Here is a 17,329-nt window from a genome sequence, read left to right on the forward strand (position 1 = left end):
ACTGCAATCTTACTGATATCATTGCTGGAACCTTACAGCAGTAACTGCAACCTTACTGATATGATTGCTGGAACCTTACAGCAGTAACTGCAACTTTACTGATATTAGTGCTGGAACCTTACATCGTAACTGCAATCTTACTGATATTATTGCTGGAATCTTACAGCAGTAACTGCAACCTTACTGATATGATTGCTGGAACCTTACAGCAGTAACTGCAACTTTACTGATATTATTGCTGGAACCTTGCAGCTTACTGATATTATTGCTGGAATCTTACAGCAGTAACTGCAACCTTACTGATATTATTGCTGGAACCTTACAGCAGTAACTGCAGTCTTACTGATATTATTGCTAGAACCTTACAGCAGTAACTGCAGTCTTAGTGATATTATTGCTGGAACCTTACAGCAGTAACTGCAGTCTTAGTGATATTATTGCTGGAACCTTACATCAGTAACTGCAACCTTATTGCTATTAATTTTGGAACCTTACAGCAGAAACTGCAATCTTACTGATATTATTGCTGGAACCATACAGCGGTAACTGCAGTCTTACTGATATTAAGCAACTGCAATCTTGCTGATATTATTGCTGGAACCTTACAGCAGTAACTGCAACCTTACTGAGATTATTGCTGGAGTCTTACAACAGTAACTGCAGTCTTACTGATATTATTGCTGGAACCTTACAGCAGTAACTGCAACCTTACTGATATTATTGCTGGAACCTTACAGCAGTAACTGCAGTCTTACTGATATTATTGCTGGAACCTTACAGCAGTAACTGCAGTCTTAGTGATATTATTGCTGGAACCTTACAGCAGTAACTGCAACCTTACTGTTATCATTGCTGGAACTTTACAGCAGTAACTGCAGTCTTACTGATATTATTGCTGGAACCTTACAGCGGTAACTGCAACCTTACTGATATTATTGCTGGAACCTTACATCGGTAACTGCAACCTTATTGATATTATTGCTGGAATCTTAAAGCAGTAACTCCAATCTTACTGATATTAAGTAACTGCAATCTTACTGATATTATTGCTGGAACTTACAGCAGTAACTGCAGTCTTACTGATATTAAGTTACTGCAATCTTACTGATATTATTGCTGGAACCTTACAGCATTAACTGCAACCTTACTGATATTATTGTGCTGGAACCTTACAGCAGTAACTGCAGTCTTACTGATATTATTGCTGGAATCTTACAGCAGTAACCTTATTGATATAATTGCTGGAACCGTACAGCAGTTACTGCAACCTTACTGATATTATTGCTGGAACCTTACAGCAGTAACTGCAGTCTTACTGATATTATTGCTGGAACGTTACAGCAGTAAGTGCAGTCTTACTGATATTATTGCTGGAACCTTGCAGCAGTAACTGCAGTCTTACTGATATTATTGCTGGCACCTTACAGCAGTAACTGCAATCTTACTAATATTATTGCTGGAGTCTTACAACAGTAACTGCAATCTTACTGATATTAAGTAACTGCAATCTTACTGATATTATTGCTGGAACCTTACAGCAGTAACTGCAATCTTACTGATATTATTGCTGGAACCTTACAACAGTAACTGCAATCTTACTGAAATTATTGCTGGAACCTTACAGCATTAACTGCAATCTTACTGATATTATTGCTGGAACCTTACAGCAGTAACTGCAACCTTACTGATATTATTGCTGGAACCTTTTAAAGCAGTAACTGCAATCTTACTGATATCATTGCTGGAACCTTAAAGTAGTTACTGCAATCTTACTGATATCATTGCTGGAACCTTACAGCAGTAACTGCAACCTACTGATATGATTGCTGGAAACCATACAGCAGTAACTGCAACTTTACTGATATTAGTGCTGGAACCTTACATCGTAACTGCAATCTTACTGATATTATTGCTGGAATCTTACAGCAGTAACTGCAACCTTACTGATATGATTGCTGGAACCTTACAGCAGTAACTGCAACTTTACTGATATTATTGCTGGAACCTTGCAGCTTACTGATATTATTGCTGGAATCTTACAGCAGTAACTGCAACCTTACTGATATTATTGCTGGAACCTTACAGCAGTAACTGCAGTCTTACTGATATTATTGCTAGAACCTTACAGCAGTAACTGCAGTCTTAGTGATATTATTGCTGGAACCTTACAGCAGTAACTGCAGTCTTAGTGATATTATTGCTGGAACCTTACATCAGTAACTGCAACCTTATTGCTATTAATTTTGGAACCTTACAGCAGAAACTGCAATCTTACTGATATTATTGCTGGAACCATACAGCGGTAACTGCAGTCTTACTGATATTAAGCAACTGCAATCTTGCTGATATTATTGCTGGAACCTTACAGCAGTAACTGCAACCTTACTGAGATTATTGCTGGAGTCTTACAACAGTAACTGCAGTCTTACTGATATTATTGCTGGAACCTTACAGCAGTAACTGCAACCTTACTGATATTATTGCTGGAACCTTACAGCAGTAACTGCAGTCTTACTGATATTATTGCTGGAACCTTACAGCAGTAACTGCAGTCTTAGTGATATTATTGCTGGAACCTTACAGCAGTAACTGCAACCTTACTGTTATCATTGCTGGAACTTTACAGCAGTAACTGCAGTCTTACTGATATTATTGCTGGAACCTTACAGCGGTAACTGCAACCTTACTTATATTATTGCTGGACCCTTACATCGGTAACTGCAACCTTATTGATATTATTGCTGGAATCTTAAAGCAGTAACTCCAATCTTACTGATATTAAGTAACTGCAATCTTACTGATATTATTGCTGGAACTTACAGCAGTAACTGCAGTCTTACTGATATTAAGTTACTGAAATCTTACTGATATTATTGCTGGAACCTTACAGCATTAACTGCACACCTTACTGATATTATTGTGCTGGAACCTTACAGCAGTAACTGCAGTCTTACTGATATTATTGCTGGAATCTTACAGCAGTAACCTTATTGATATAATTGCTGGAACCGTACAGCAGTTACTGCAACCTTACTGATATTATTGCTGGAACCTTACAGCAGTAACTGCAGTCTTACTGATATTATTGCTGGAACGTTACAGCAGTAAGTGCAGTCTTACTGATATTATTGCTGGAACCTTGCAGCAGTAACTGCAGTCTTACTGATATTATTGCTGGAACCTTACAGCAGTAACTGCAACCTTACTGATATCATTGCTGGAACTTTACAGCAGTAACTGCAGTCTTACTGATATCATTGCTGGTACCTTACAGCGGTAACTGCAGTCTTACTGATATTATTGCTGGAACCTTACAGCAGTAACTGCAACCTTACTGATATCATTGCTGGAACTTTACAGCAGTAACTGCAGTCTTACTGATATTATTGCTGGAACCTTACAGCGGTAACTGCAGTCTTACTGATATTATTGCTGGAACCTTACAGCGGTAACTGCAACCTTACTGTTATCATTGCTGGAACTTTACAGCGGTAACTGCAGTCTTACTGATATTATTGCTGGAACCTTACAGCGGTAACTGCAACCTTACTGATATTATTGCTGGAACCTTACATCGGTAACTGCAACCTTATTGATATTATTGCTGGAACCTTACAGCAGTAACTGCAATCTTACTGATATTATTGCTGGAATCTTAAAGCAGTAACTCCAATCTTACTGATATTAAGTAACTGAAATCTTACTGATATTATTGCTGGAACCTTACAGCAGTAACTGCAGTCTTACTTATATTAAGTTACTGCAATCTTACTGATATTATTGCTGGAACCTTACAGCATTAACTGCAACCTTACTGATATTATTGTGCTGGAACCTTACAGCAGTAACTGCAGTCTTACTGATATTATTGCTGGAACCTTAAAGCATTAAGTGCCATCTTACTGATATTATTGCTTGAACATTACAGCAGTAACTGCAGTCTTACTGATATTATTGCTGGAATCTTACAGCAGTAACCTTATTGATATAATTGCTGGAACCGTACAGCAGTTTCTGCAACCTTACTGATATTTTATTGCTGGAACCTTACGGCAGTAACTGCAGTCTTACTGATATTATTGCTGGAACCTTACAGCAGTAACTGCAGTCTTACTGATATTATTGCTGGAACCTTACAGCAGTAACTGCAGTCTTACTGATATTATTGCTGGAACCTTGCAGCAGTAACTGCAACTTTACTGATATTATTGCTGGAACCTTACAGCAGTAACTGCAACCTTACTGATATTATTGTGCTGGAACCTTACAGCTCAATAACTGCAGTCTTACTGATATTATTGCCGGAATCTTAAAGCAGTAACTGCAATCTTACTGATATTAAGTAACTGCAACCTTACTGATATTATTGCTGGTATCTTACAGCAGTAACTGCAACCTTACTTATATTATTGCTGGAACCTTATAGCAATAGGAAGTTCTCCTGGAGAAATATATTAGGATCGACAATAAATGGACGTTATAGCAGTAATGTTGTTACCGCTGGAACGTTGTAGCTGTATCGGCAATATAACTACTGTTTTAAGAATTCAATGCTATTTTTGTGCGTTTATACGTAGGACTTCTTCCAAATCAATGCATCGCACTAGCAAGAAGTCCTAATGTCGTCCCTATACCCGTACAAACGCATATAGATTACATTTAGTCCTCAAGTTTACATTTCTTTAGGAGCTTGCTTAAAATGAGTGGTTTCTTTTCCATGATGATCAGAAAATCAAAATAAGCGTCAGAATTCCGATCTTTTCAACATCAAAATAGAACAGCCAAAAAGACCCGCCTATACGTTCAATTGTAATTCCATGAATTCGCCTTCCGATGAAAATACAGTTCATGAGTTTATTTAAAATATCGTGAAATCCAATAAAAAAATCATGTAGTTGTGTCGATTCAGTTTTGATCTTTACCGTTTAACTATTATTTAATCATCTTGTTGAAAGTTTGGTGTCCAATTTTGATACAATTTTTCGAACGACGCCATTTTGTTCATATTTTTTTATTTTTATGAACAGATTGTGAGTGCTATATCGCGGAAAAAACTATCCTTGATATTGTCACACAAATGTTGTTTATTATACATTTATTAAACAGCAATGGCGGGCCTGTAATAACTACGCAAGGAACGTCAAAATCAAATCAAATCTATTCAGTGCATCATACATGATACAAACATGAGGTATATATGTAGTAATGCGTTTTAAACAGCGGTACATAGCAAATCTAATTTACAGACAGCAAACAGAACGTTACTAGTACAGGGCAGTATATGTATGTCGCATGTCGAAAAGATTCCCCACCCCCACACCCTGCACCGCACCCAACACGAGACCGTTGCTCACTTGACAGAAAAATCTGAGAAAAAATGAGCAATGAATTCCACCAGACGCACGACGCCCATAGGACGAGCAACGAACCCGTACCCGACATACACTTACACTATGTTTATTTATCTTTTACTATTTTATTAATCATCGGTATGCAAATTTTCGGAATAACGTTATTTAAATAATAAATTTGACTAGATATATTTATTTCATCGAGACTGGTTTGAATTTTGTTCTTTTATATCTAGTAATTGATACGAAATTCAGACTGTCAAAAAAGTGACCACTGACCGCCTACGTCACTGCCATAATGATAATCCTAAACACAACAACAATCGCTCGTTTGCTTGAATTACATGTAGTTCATTACAAAATGATCAACATTAACGACTTTATACCGCGACGGCTAATGGCGTCACAAATCTACGTGGCAAGCCAATAACCGACAGGTTATACAGTTTTGCTACTATTTATAGTAAGGTACATAATAACCGGTCATAATGTCCGCTTCAGGTTATAATACCCGCTTCCGGTTATATATATATATATTATATATATATATAATACATAGTGCCTGCTCCTGGTGATTTGGCTTTGGTTAATGCAGTTTTGTTATTTTTTTAGAAGTAAGGTACATGTTTGTAATAAACGAAAATGAAAGCTTTTTTCGTACAAAGTATGTAGTAAATATACACTAATGTGTGTTAAGGTCGCTGACTTTGAATCACTTGGTTCGAAACCTCACTTTGGTGTAGAATGTTTCATGTGAGGGAGTCATCCAGTCGGCTTTCGGAAGGTAGTTGGTTCTACCTAGATGCCGGCCGAGTCTGCCACTTGAAAAATCTCTCGGAAGACCTAACAAGATGCAGAAGACCCTCCTATCTAGAAGAATCCCTGGTATATAATATATATACGTGCACCCATAATTACGCTTGCACCTATGGTGAACCATTTGGGTCGAAAGTCTGCTTTATACGTGCATGCACATTTCAAAATATATGTGCACATATAAAAATATGCGTGCACGCTTAATTATGTAAGTGTACGCTTATATAGTTGTGTGCGTGTATATATCCGTGCACTTATTATTGCGCGTGCACTCATAAATTTACGCGTGTACGTCGATATATGCACGCATCTACATATTTACGTGTGTAAGTATGAAAATATACACGTGGACATATATATTTACGCGTGCACGCACATTCTAGTCGCACTTGAATATAGGCGTACACCTATATATTTACCAGTGTACGCGTAAATATATATGTAGATGTATAATTTATAGGTGCACGCGTAATTATAGGTGCACGTATACATACGCATGCACGCATATATGAACGTGTACGCGTAAATTTATTCGTGCACGCGTAATTACAAATGGACGTATATATAGTAAACGCGCACGTACATATAAGCGTGCATCTACATATTTTACGCGTACACGTATAAAATATACAGGAAGACGTATACATTTACGCGTGCATCCATATATTTTTATACGTGCACGTATATTTTAAAATATGCGCCTTTCGACCCAAATGGTACACCATAGTGCACAGCGCAGTAAACCAAATCGATACTGACCCGGATAATCACATAACCGTAACTGTAATATAAGTATATACGCCCGTTCAGGTAATTTATGCTGCGGGTAAGACTTTTTTCATCCATATTTTATTAATATTTTCACTATTAGTATTTTCAGTTTACTATAACCAAATACATATTAATTATTATGGACTGCTTGATACGTATTTGCTAGCGGTGATCTACTAGTACTATTGTTGTTGTCTTGTTGTGATGCAATCTTATAACCCGGTTGCTAGTTGCTTTTGACGCCGCCCCTGGAGGGCGGTGATTATTGAAATATGGTATGGTACGACTAGTCTAAGGGCATATTCAGAGGGGGTGGGGGTAGCGGCGACAAGTGCTTTTTCGGCAAGGCTAGCAAACTTTATTCCACTAACATATATACTTCTTATGCCATTTTTGTCTCTTTTCTGTCTTCTTTTTCGTTTCGCTCGCCAACGTGTATACATATGGATAATTACTTTGTGAGTTGTCGCATTTGCAATAGGCTGCATGCAAAATAGTTATTACTTTACAAACATCAGTGGTATTTAAACTGAGGTAGAAATTTGAAAATTGGGTGCATACAATAATATACATGTACTATACAAGAGACGATCCAAGGGGTTGTGTCGTTACCTGCCCCCACCGCCCCTACCTCAAATCTGGCGAATGTACACTTTTGATAGCCTACAGTTGAGTTATCAGTCATTTTAGTCAAACTTTCTGCTCACTTTGCTTGAAAAACTTTAAATAAATAGTATTTATAATTACTGATGTAGTGTATAGACATTATCTATCCACTTACTGCTTTGTTTTTGAAAAATTACAAATTTAAAAGACTAAATTGTCTCAAATATTCCTGCATTCATGCTCAAATATAAGTCAGATCGCACCAATTGAGGTATCATGCCAACAATCAGAATTTTCCGAGTCGATATACCCCCGATTCCTGTAGTGACTAACCCCCCCCCCCACCCCACCACTAAACCCAAATCCTTGACCCAGCATCCAACTTTGGTACATTCCGACGATGGAACTCTGCCCTGACGATAATATGCCGTCAGGCGATTTGTTACAGGAGTGTATTGTAGACGAGCATCCCAAGCAGTCCCGATCATGTAAAGGGATTTCGCATGATAGATAAGCAGTGCAAGCGGATTATTTACATGAATATCTTAAACATATTGCTCAGAATAACATGCATACTAGTAGTGCCCATTTCATTTAAATATATATACATACGTTGTGACATTTTTATGACGCAAACAAGGGGAGGTTCGACTTTACAGGTGGTTATCCGCACCTGAGAAATATTTGAAATTTTCATGCTTATTGGTTTCTAAGACAAACCGATTTCAAGTCCTAATTCAACAAGTCCTCCGATACAATATTATGTCAAACTGCACGAAAAACGCTCAAGTCTTTTAAAAAAAATCTTGGAGAGGCCCTAATAGCACCTGCAGGAGGGGGACACCCCATCCGCCATTTCACGCTAGTATTCGCACCCCTGTCCAGTAAATCCTGGCTAGCCTGCGATTAGTATGTTCAATATTGTCCTTATTTTTGATAACACGGTGTTATTTTTCCTAAAACAAACTATTTCCTTTATTGAAAATTCGTCCGTGTTACATGGGGCAGACAATTCAAGGTCATTCGCGTTTTTCAATTAACGTTGGTGACAGGTCACGCCCAAACAAATTCTCTTTCTGATCAAATACTTATGTAATATGAAAACTTTTTCAGCTACATAACTTGAGTAAGGAATGATATACCTGCTTTTGTAGGCGGAGAAGAAGGGTGAAACCTTTATTCTGTTCGGCAGTAAAACCTTGCTAAAGTTGACTACGTACAAAACAAAATCATTTTGTACTCGCGTTATGTGACGTTAATTGACTAAATAGTTTCCTTTCTCACCTTTGCCTGATATCATACTTGCAAACTGTATATTGACTATTGCTGGCAGACATATCCAACTTCTATCAAGACAATGACTAATTTTGTTCACAGGTTAGAAGTATTAATAGATGCATAGCGAGATATATAATTGTTTAAGAAATTCTTGAAGAAAAAATGCATACGGCGTTGATACAGCTAGTTGTAGAATTTAACAGGAAGGCCGTAATGAAATATATAAATATATTTTTAGAAATGTCGTCGGGCGATGAAGAAGACACAGGCATTGTTATAGATAACGGTTGTGGTAAAATCAAGGCGGGTTTTGCTGGCGATGACGCCCCGCGATGCGTCATACCAAACATTGTTGGCAGCTTGGAGTCAAATACGGACTATTTCATAGGTGATGCGGCACAGAGTAAACGCGATGTTCTAACCATCAAGTGCCCAATGTCACGTGGTATCATTCAAAACTGGGATGATATGGAAACAATATGGAATTACATTTTTCACAATCAGCTTCATTGCTCCCCAGCTGGAAAACCCGTCTTTGTTTCAGAAGTTCCATTAAATCCAGGCTCCAACAGAGAAGGAATTGCCCAAATTATGTTTGAAAAGTTTAACTTTTCGTCACTATATACCGCTCCAGATCCTGTGTTTTCCATGTATGCTCATGGATCGGTGTCTGGATTAGTCTTCTCTTCAGGGGATGCAGTGACCTCCGTTTATTCCATTTTCGAGGGTTTTCCTGTACCGGAGAGTGTCAAGCGTATAGACTTCGGCGGTTTGGATGTAACTGAACTTGTTTCTACATGTCTGTCAGAGAGAGGATATCATAGCCTGTCACCATGTGCTAAAGATGTGTTCACCGTCAAAGATATCAAAGAAAAACTTTGTTATGTGTCCAAAGATTATGAAAAGGAAAAATCAAAGACTGTAGAAGAAATTGCAGAAACCTATAAACTGCCGGACGGCCAGACAGTGACCTTGGACGAGGCTAGGTTTAAATGCGTCGAGCCGATGTTCCAACCGTCTCTGTTCGGTCTCGAACACGAGGCTCCGGCAACTCTTATCCGGAAAGTGATCATGAACGGGGATATAGACCTCCGTAAATCTTTGTGTGAAAATATAGTTCTGTCTGGCGGAAACACGAAATTTCCAGGATTTGTGGAGAGATTGAAGCATGAGCTGGATGTTATTTTACCGAAATCTTTGAATGTGAATGTACGAGCGCCGCCCGAGCGGATAAACACTGTTTGGATTGGAATGTCAATCCTGGCGTCAATGAGCAATTATAAAGCAATGTGGATAACGAAACGAGAGTATGAGGAAAATGGTCCAAACATTATTCATAGAAATTCTGTGTAGATACAAATAGTACTATTAATAAGTCTGGGATGCATATTTCAGTCCCTTGATAGTATATACCCATTATGCCTAAATAATACTATCTAAAGACATTTTTTAACCGTGAAGTGCGACTGACTTGCATTAATGACACCCCGATAGCAGTAGTTCAGCAGCAGTAGTCTCGTATTCATAATTTTAACATGTCCAAAACGTTGTGGAATGATACTAATTTCACTTGGGTATTGATTACATTTTACTCGGACTTTATCATAGACTCCCTGTGTAAAATCTCAAAATTTTAACAAAAATAAAGGTATTAAATCGATATGATATTTTGATGAAACTTCAAAGTTTTGTTGTTTGTAGCATTATCTGGAGCATATGCAGTGAAAAATCTTAATTTGATTTCTACGATAGTGTGATATTAATTGCTTAAGTCACTATATGTTCATTGTAAATATACTTCGTTTATACCCAAGTGGAAACTGGCAGGTACTCGAAAATGCAGCTCTCTGATTGGTCAGTTAGAACCCCTAATGTACTGTGATGTCATGATAAAGTTATGAATACAACAAGAGCTGTCAAATGACACCGTACTAAGCTAAATGAGAACCTACTACATACAAAAGCTTTAACAAATTTCAGTTAAAAAAGGCGCATTATAATTTTATAAACTGTAAGCCCAGATATAAAACCTTGTACAAAATGGTTATTTCATGATGTCCGAAGACTTTTATAAGAATTTGAAAGCATTGATCAGGTCGGCGTGACGTCACATCCGGAGCAATCGATTATGCAAATTACCTTGGAGGTGAAAGCAGGACCTCGCAATTCGTAGCGAATTAACTAGCGGTGTGGGTTGTGATGTTTTAATTCTCAAATGAAACAAATCAAGAGTCATCTTTTTTATCATCTGCAGTCCTTACGCTATGGTAGATTCTACAATCTATATATTTTTCAAAAAAAGTAGGGTTTTTGTGATAATTGATTTTGTGGCATTTTAAAACGGTCTGGAAAACTAAATATCTGAGAACAAAACATTTTTTTTATTCAACTTCTTTGCTTGAAATCGTAGCAGTTGTTTCTTTCATCTCTTTCAAGTGTCTTGATTTTTTTTTCTTTTTAAGAAAGAACAGATCAAATAAACAGTAAATTAATTTTCTGATATTTTTATGTCTTTTTTAAATAAGCTGATTTTCTAAATGTTTTAATGCTCTGAAATAATTATATTGTTGCCATTTTCTGAAATGTACTTTGTGCGATATATTTTATTTAGTTAATGTAAAATGCTATAATGTCGAAGTACATTAAGTATGAAAGTCATTTAAATAAAGTTGAAAACTTATACTTTATTCTATATGTAATCTTATTGCAGACATTTTTTTTTTTTTGAAGAAATGTCCTTCCAGCCAAAAAATAGTTTGGTGAATTAATTTTAAAGTTTCAAATGAACTAAATGTTCGGGCATGTGTATTGGTTAAAGTTTTTTATGTAGTAGCTCTATTAATCCCTTTGTCAATTGACACACAAATAACAATAATGTGCATCTTCCAAATATCATAAGACCCTGAAGGCATACATCAAACAGATAAGACAGGAAATTACCATAAGGCCCCGAAGGGGTACATCAGAGGGATAAAACAAACAGGAAATCAATCTATTAAAAAGTGATAGTCATTAGGAACTGGTCAAAACTGATTTTCATCAATATACCACATACTGATTGGTTTGCATAGTGATTTATGACTGGAATGAATGCTTTAATTTTGTGGTATGTGGAAGCAGTCAATTGTGACAGTCTAACAATTAACAAACAAAAAATGGACATTGAAAACTACAAGATATGACTAACATTATTCTAGACAAAGCGTGCAAATTATCGTTCTCAGTTTTAAATAATTGACAAAACAGAGATCAGTATTTTTTTTAGTATTTTCGTAATTGGAAGTCATCAATTTATTGATACGTCCTGGCTTTTCGTAAAAAAGAAACTAGCATGCAGTTATTATATATATCGTTTTATCTCCGCGTGTAACACAGTAGCTCTAGATGTCATATTACATTTAAAACAATTGTAACATATAAAAAACCGCTTTGTGTTATAAATGCTATTGTGATCCTGATACCCTTCGAGGGAGAAAAAAAATCCCTTCTCCAGTATTTACGCATAATGTGCTATTAAGCTTTAAATTATGACACCTCTCATTAAATTTCATACGAATGAGAATTTAGGTAAGAGGTGTTGATTTGATTAAATTTGGAGTGACTGAATCACTTTTGACACCACAGTATAAGCTATCTGGCTTTCATAACTATTTTAATGGCAGGCTACTAAATAGAACGAGAAAAGTGAAACGAATGGAGAAACCTAATTAGATGAAATAGATTTTCTGTTTTATTTACTTTAAAAAGACCTCCGATTTTTTAAATTATAATTTTCATCCAGTCCGTCACAAATATGAGACCTTGCAGCTTACACGGATCAATGATGAATATCACGTCTGAAACCTAAAAAAGAAAGGTTTCTTTCTCGGGAGTGATTTCTGGAACATCATGCTACATTAAAAATTCACTGACTTATTAATATTGCCCAAAATTTTACTTTAAGCAAAGAAAAACAACCAGCAATAGTGAAACATGAAACGCTTTTCAATTACAATTTAGCGTTTGCTGTCACCTCCGCTTGTTGCTACGCAACGCGATACGCTGAAGTGCCCGGATATCCGACCTGATCAATTCAGTTCCTTAGAAATCTGCTTACATGCGAAACTTTCTAAGAGAAAAATGGACAAGATTCTTCTAAAATGCAAGCTAGAATTATGTAACTTATCATGTGAGTTCTTCTAATGAAGATGAGGACGTGTCCAGTTCGAAAGTGTTACTGCTAACATGTAACTTTTTGTGATGTGCACAACGCGAATACCGACACACTGATAGTGCGGATAGTCGAGCAAAAAACTGACAAAAATAGCAACTACTCATGCATGTATTCAGCCTTCCGAGGTACGACAATCAGTCGCATTCAGACATTTTCAAATTTTTTGTTATCCAAGAAGACTATGTACAACAATCCAAGAGAGTTGTTTTAAGAGTCTGACCATGGTAGAGCTGCATTGAAAAGGTTGAGAAAACAATAGACAGTGGGGTCGGACATAAGAAAACTTTATGTATGTAAATGTGGTTGTTTATTTAAAGATTTAATGTATATTAAATTTTAGATATTTTGGATATAAAGTTATATCACTGTGGGTTGTTCATTTAAAGCTATATTGTTAAGTTTGGGTTTATTTTGAATAAAAAGGGCGTTATTGTTTACTCAGGCATATTTTTTGTCCTAGATTCTGTAGTGCATGTACATATGTATACAGTATAGGACAGAAATAAATATAAACATTGAAAGGGAAAATAATTAATTTATTACTGCAGATAAATGATGTTTTTTAAGTATCTATCACTATTTAGCACTAAGTATTATTTCAAGTTTATTATACTGACAATATAATGTAACCAGTATGTACAAAAGCAGAAATAGATAAAATATTCAAGAAAGAGTTGTGATTCTTGGACAAAGATTCTTGCATTGTGCATTTGGTCTATTGTCTACATCTCCATTAAATCCTATCCTGTATTACATATTTATATAAAATATATTATTAATAAAGAACAAGAAGGGGGAGAAAACACTGTTCTCGAAAAGGGTTCTGTATCAGAAAATCAAGTAACATCAATGTCGTGCAGCAGCTGCAGTTATTTCTTAGAAAAAATATAAGAAACAAGAGGGTCATGATGACCCTATATCATTCACCTGTTAAATACGCGTTCTTTTGATTTGAGTGGGTGACCTAGTTTTGACCCTCAATGACCTAGTTTCAAACTTGGCCTAGGGATCATCAAGATAAACATTCTGACCACGTTTCATGAAGATAGAGTCATAAATGTGGCCTGTAGAGTATTAACAAGCTTTTCCTTTGATTTGTGCAAGTGACTTAGTTTTTGAATCCACATCACCCAGATTAAAACTTACCCTTTGAATCATAGAGATAAACATTCTGACCAAGTTTCATGAAGATAGGGTCATAAATGTGGCATTTACAGTGTTAACTAGCTTTTCCTTTGATTTGAGTGGTGATCTAGTTATTGATCCCACATGACCCAGTTTCAAACTTGGCCGAGGAATCATCAAGATAAACATTCTGACCAAGTTTCATGAAGACAGGATCATAAATATGGCCTCTAGAGTGTTAACAAGTTTTTCCTTTGATCTGAGCAGGTGACCTAGTTTTTGACCCCACATGACCCAGTTTCAAACTTGGCCTAGGAATCATCAAGATTAACATTCTGACCAAGTTTCATGAAGATAGGGTCATAAATGTTGCCTCAAAAATGTAAACAAGCTTTTCCTTTGATTTGACCAGATGACCTAGTTTTTGACCCCATATAGTCCAGTTTTGAACTTTGCATAGTAATCATCAAGATAAACATTCTGGCCAAGTTTAATGAAGATAGGGTCATAGGTGTTAAAAAGCTTTTCCTTTGATTTGACCTGGTGACCTAGGTTTTGACCCCACATGACCCAGTTACGAACTTGGCCTAGAGCTTATCAAGATAAACACTCTGTACAAGTTTGTATCAATTCAAAGCATAAATGAAACCTGTATATAGCTGAAAGGGCAAAACTAGAAAATTTTGCCCCTTTCAGGAGCAATAACTCTAGAACCCATGATGGAATCTAGCTGGTGTTCGAAAGGAACTGAGATCTTATTGTGACTTAAGTTGTGTGTAAGTGTGGTTAAAATTGAATGTAAAATGTCACTTCTATCGTGTTCACAAGGTAAAACTAATAAATTTTGGCTCTTTCAGAGGTCAATCAGGGGCTGTAACTCCAGAACCTATGATTGGATCTGACAGATTCATCATAAAATCCAATTGTTGTTAAAAATATTTTGCAAGTTTGTATCAAATCAAACCATAAATGAAGTGTCTATATGGCTACGAAAGCCAAAACAGCAAAATTTGGCCCTTTAAAGGGCCATAACCCTGGAACCAATAATTGGATCTGGCCAGTTCTCAAAAGGAACCAAGATATGATGCCTATACAAGTTGTGTGCAAGTTTGATAAAATCAATTGCAAAATGTGGTCTCTATCATGTTCACAAGAAATTGTGAATGGATGGACAATGGACGAAGGGTGATCACAAAAGCTCACCTTGTCACTACGTGACAAGTGACCTAAAAATATATTTCCCAAGTAATATATTATATATTATTTTCCATCTGCTGTTTAAATAATTTGTGGTTTAGTGGATAAGGTGTCAGCTGCTCAATCCAGGGAATGTGGGTTCGAGCCCCACTTGAGTCACGACCATTACTTCTCATATGACATCAGTACCAGTACTGGTTTTTCCAAGAAGCGGACTCGAGAATGGTTCTAATAAGCTTGAAGCTTTTATCACAATCGAGCTAAAACAAATTAGTATAAAGTTATTAAATGAAGCTTTGCAGAAAATAGCCACTATGGCAACTTGAATGTGTCTACAGTCTCAACTATACTGGTACTGATGATAAACCCGAACAGAAAATGAGGTTTTTTCCCTGTAACTTTTTTATTTCTGCAAATTGTAATCAATGGTCGGTATCAAAATAAAGCTTAACCTTTGCTGAAAACATTACATAATTCAAGTTTATATTTAGTAAGCAAACTCACACGAAGTGAGGCCCTGAAAGGGGTATGTAAAATGGGGACTGTATGAACGTTGACTGATGATAAATTCGAACACTTTGTCATTTACAATTTTTTTTTGGTATTATTATATTGAAACTTTCCCCAAAAAAGCTGCAACAGTCATTCCTTATCAAGTAATGAAAACTTACCAAATTTCAGGCCTTCATGTTTCGACAGTGAGCATGTGCAAAAAAACACCCTCCTCCCCAGTTATTTTGGATAAATATTTTTTATACAAATAAATGTAAGTCATTTATTTATACTGAATATTTACCAATTTTGTTTTTGTTTACACCAGTTGGTGTTGTAAATGGAAACTATTAAATGGTGTGTTCAATTTTATAAATAACCGATTGCAATCGAATATTTCCAAGTTGGTCGACTTTATCATCTGTCCGGGTTTATCATCAGTACCAGTAAATGAATGATAAACACCTTTAAATTAAAAAGTTGTCAATTTTATGTTTGAGTCTTATTTTCCGACATATTACCATGTATTGTTCTACATGTATATTTAGTTTGTGGAAACGCACATCAAAAAAACACATATGTACAGAAAATCTTAAACTTTGCACTAAAATCCAACTAACATCTGCTGAAAGTTTTTTTTTTTCTTGTTGTACAAGTTTCTGAATAAAATGAATGCAGAGTAATTATTTTGTTTTATTTATTTTTCATTCTACACTAACGCAGATCATCTGAAATAAATACTACTTTCTAGCTGTCCTAATCATGGTTTTAGTATACTAAGTACAGCTTTGACTGTATATACCAGATATACAAGTAACAATTGTAAAATGCAAGACATAAAACCATCTATTTACAAATTACATTCCTGCATGATAAAAAGAACACACTATTTTATTTACAATTTCTATGATCATAAATTGTACACTTTAAATTGTATGAACATAATAACACATACATGTATTATATAAAGCAGTAATTTCAGTTAATGTACAATTTGAACCAACAAGAGCTGTCTGATGACAGCGCGCTCGACTATTCGAAGTATTGATTGAAGAATGGTGTCAAAATATTTCCACGGATATTCAGACAAAAGAAATAAATAGATTGGACAAACAATGTTCCTGTATTACTTTGATTTCGATAAGTCTTGCACTAAATGGCATATATGAGCCAATTTCAAAGTCCAAAAAGGGCCATAATTCAGTAAAATAGTTATGTACTCTTGCCTACAGATGAAATCATAATGATAAACAAGTGTTCAAAGTTTAAAAGCCATATGTCAAATAGTTTTGACAAAACATGGACTTGTATGGGAGCAGAACAATTTCAAAGTCCAAAAATGGGCCATAATTCAGCCAAAATAGATGACAGAGTTATGTTCTCTTTCCTACAGATAGAGAATATTATACTAAACAAGTGATAAAAATTTCAAAGCCATGAGTCAAACACTTTACAAAAAATATGAACTGGTACGAAAAAC

The 17,329-nt window shown here is 35.9% G+C and overlaps 1 protein-coding gene across 1 annotated transcript; it reads left to right on the forward strand.

Annotated features, from left to right (window-relative positions):
- Window positions 1-6,959: 6,959 nt before the first annotated feature.
- Window positions 6,960-13,769, forward strand: LOC123565617 (uncharacterized). The gene is made up of 2 exons (XM_045359475.2): window positions 6,960-6,993; window positions 9,061-13,769. The coding sequence occupies exon 2, from the start codon at window positions 9,063-9,065 to the stop codon at window positions 10,173-10,175; it is 1,113 nt and encodes a 370-aa protein (XP_045215410.2). The 5' UTR covers window positions 6,960-6,993; window positions 9,061-9,062; the 3' UTR covers window positions 10,176-13,769.
- The last annotated feature ends 3,560 nt before the right edge of the window (window positions 13,770-17,329 follow it).

Source organism: Mercenaria mercenaria, chromosome 8 (genome assembly GCF_021730395.1).
Source record: "Mercenaria mercenaria strain notata chromosome 8, MADL_Memer_1, whole genome shotgun sequence".
In the NCBI taxonomy this organism is placed as follows: domain Eukaryota; kingdom Metazoa; phylum Mollusca; class Bivalvia; order Venerida; family Veneridae; genus Mercenaria; species Mercenaria mercenaria.

Coding starts and splice junctions, on each gene's coding strand:
- LOC123565617 (XM_045359475.2), top strand. CDS start 9,063: ATGTCGTCGGGCGATGAAGAAGACACAGGCATTGTTATAGATAACGGT.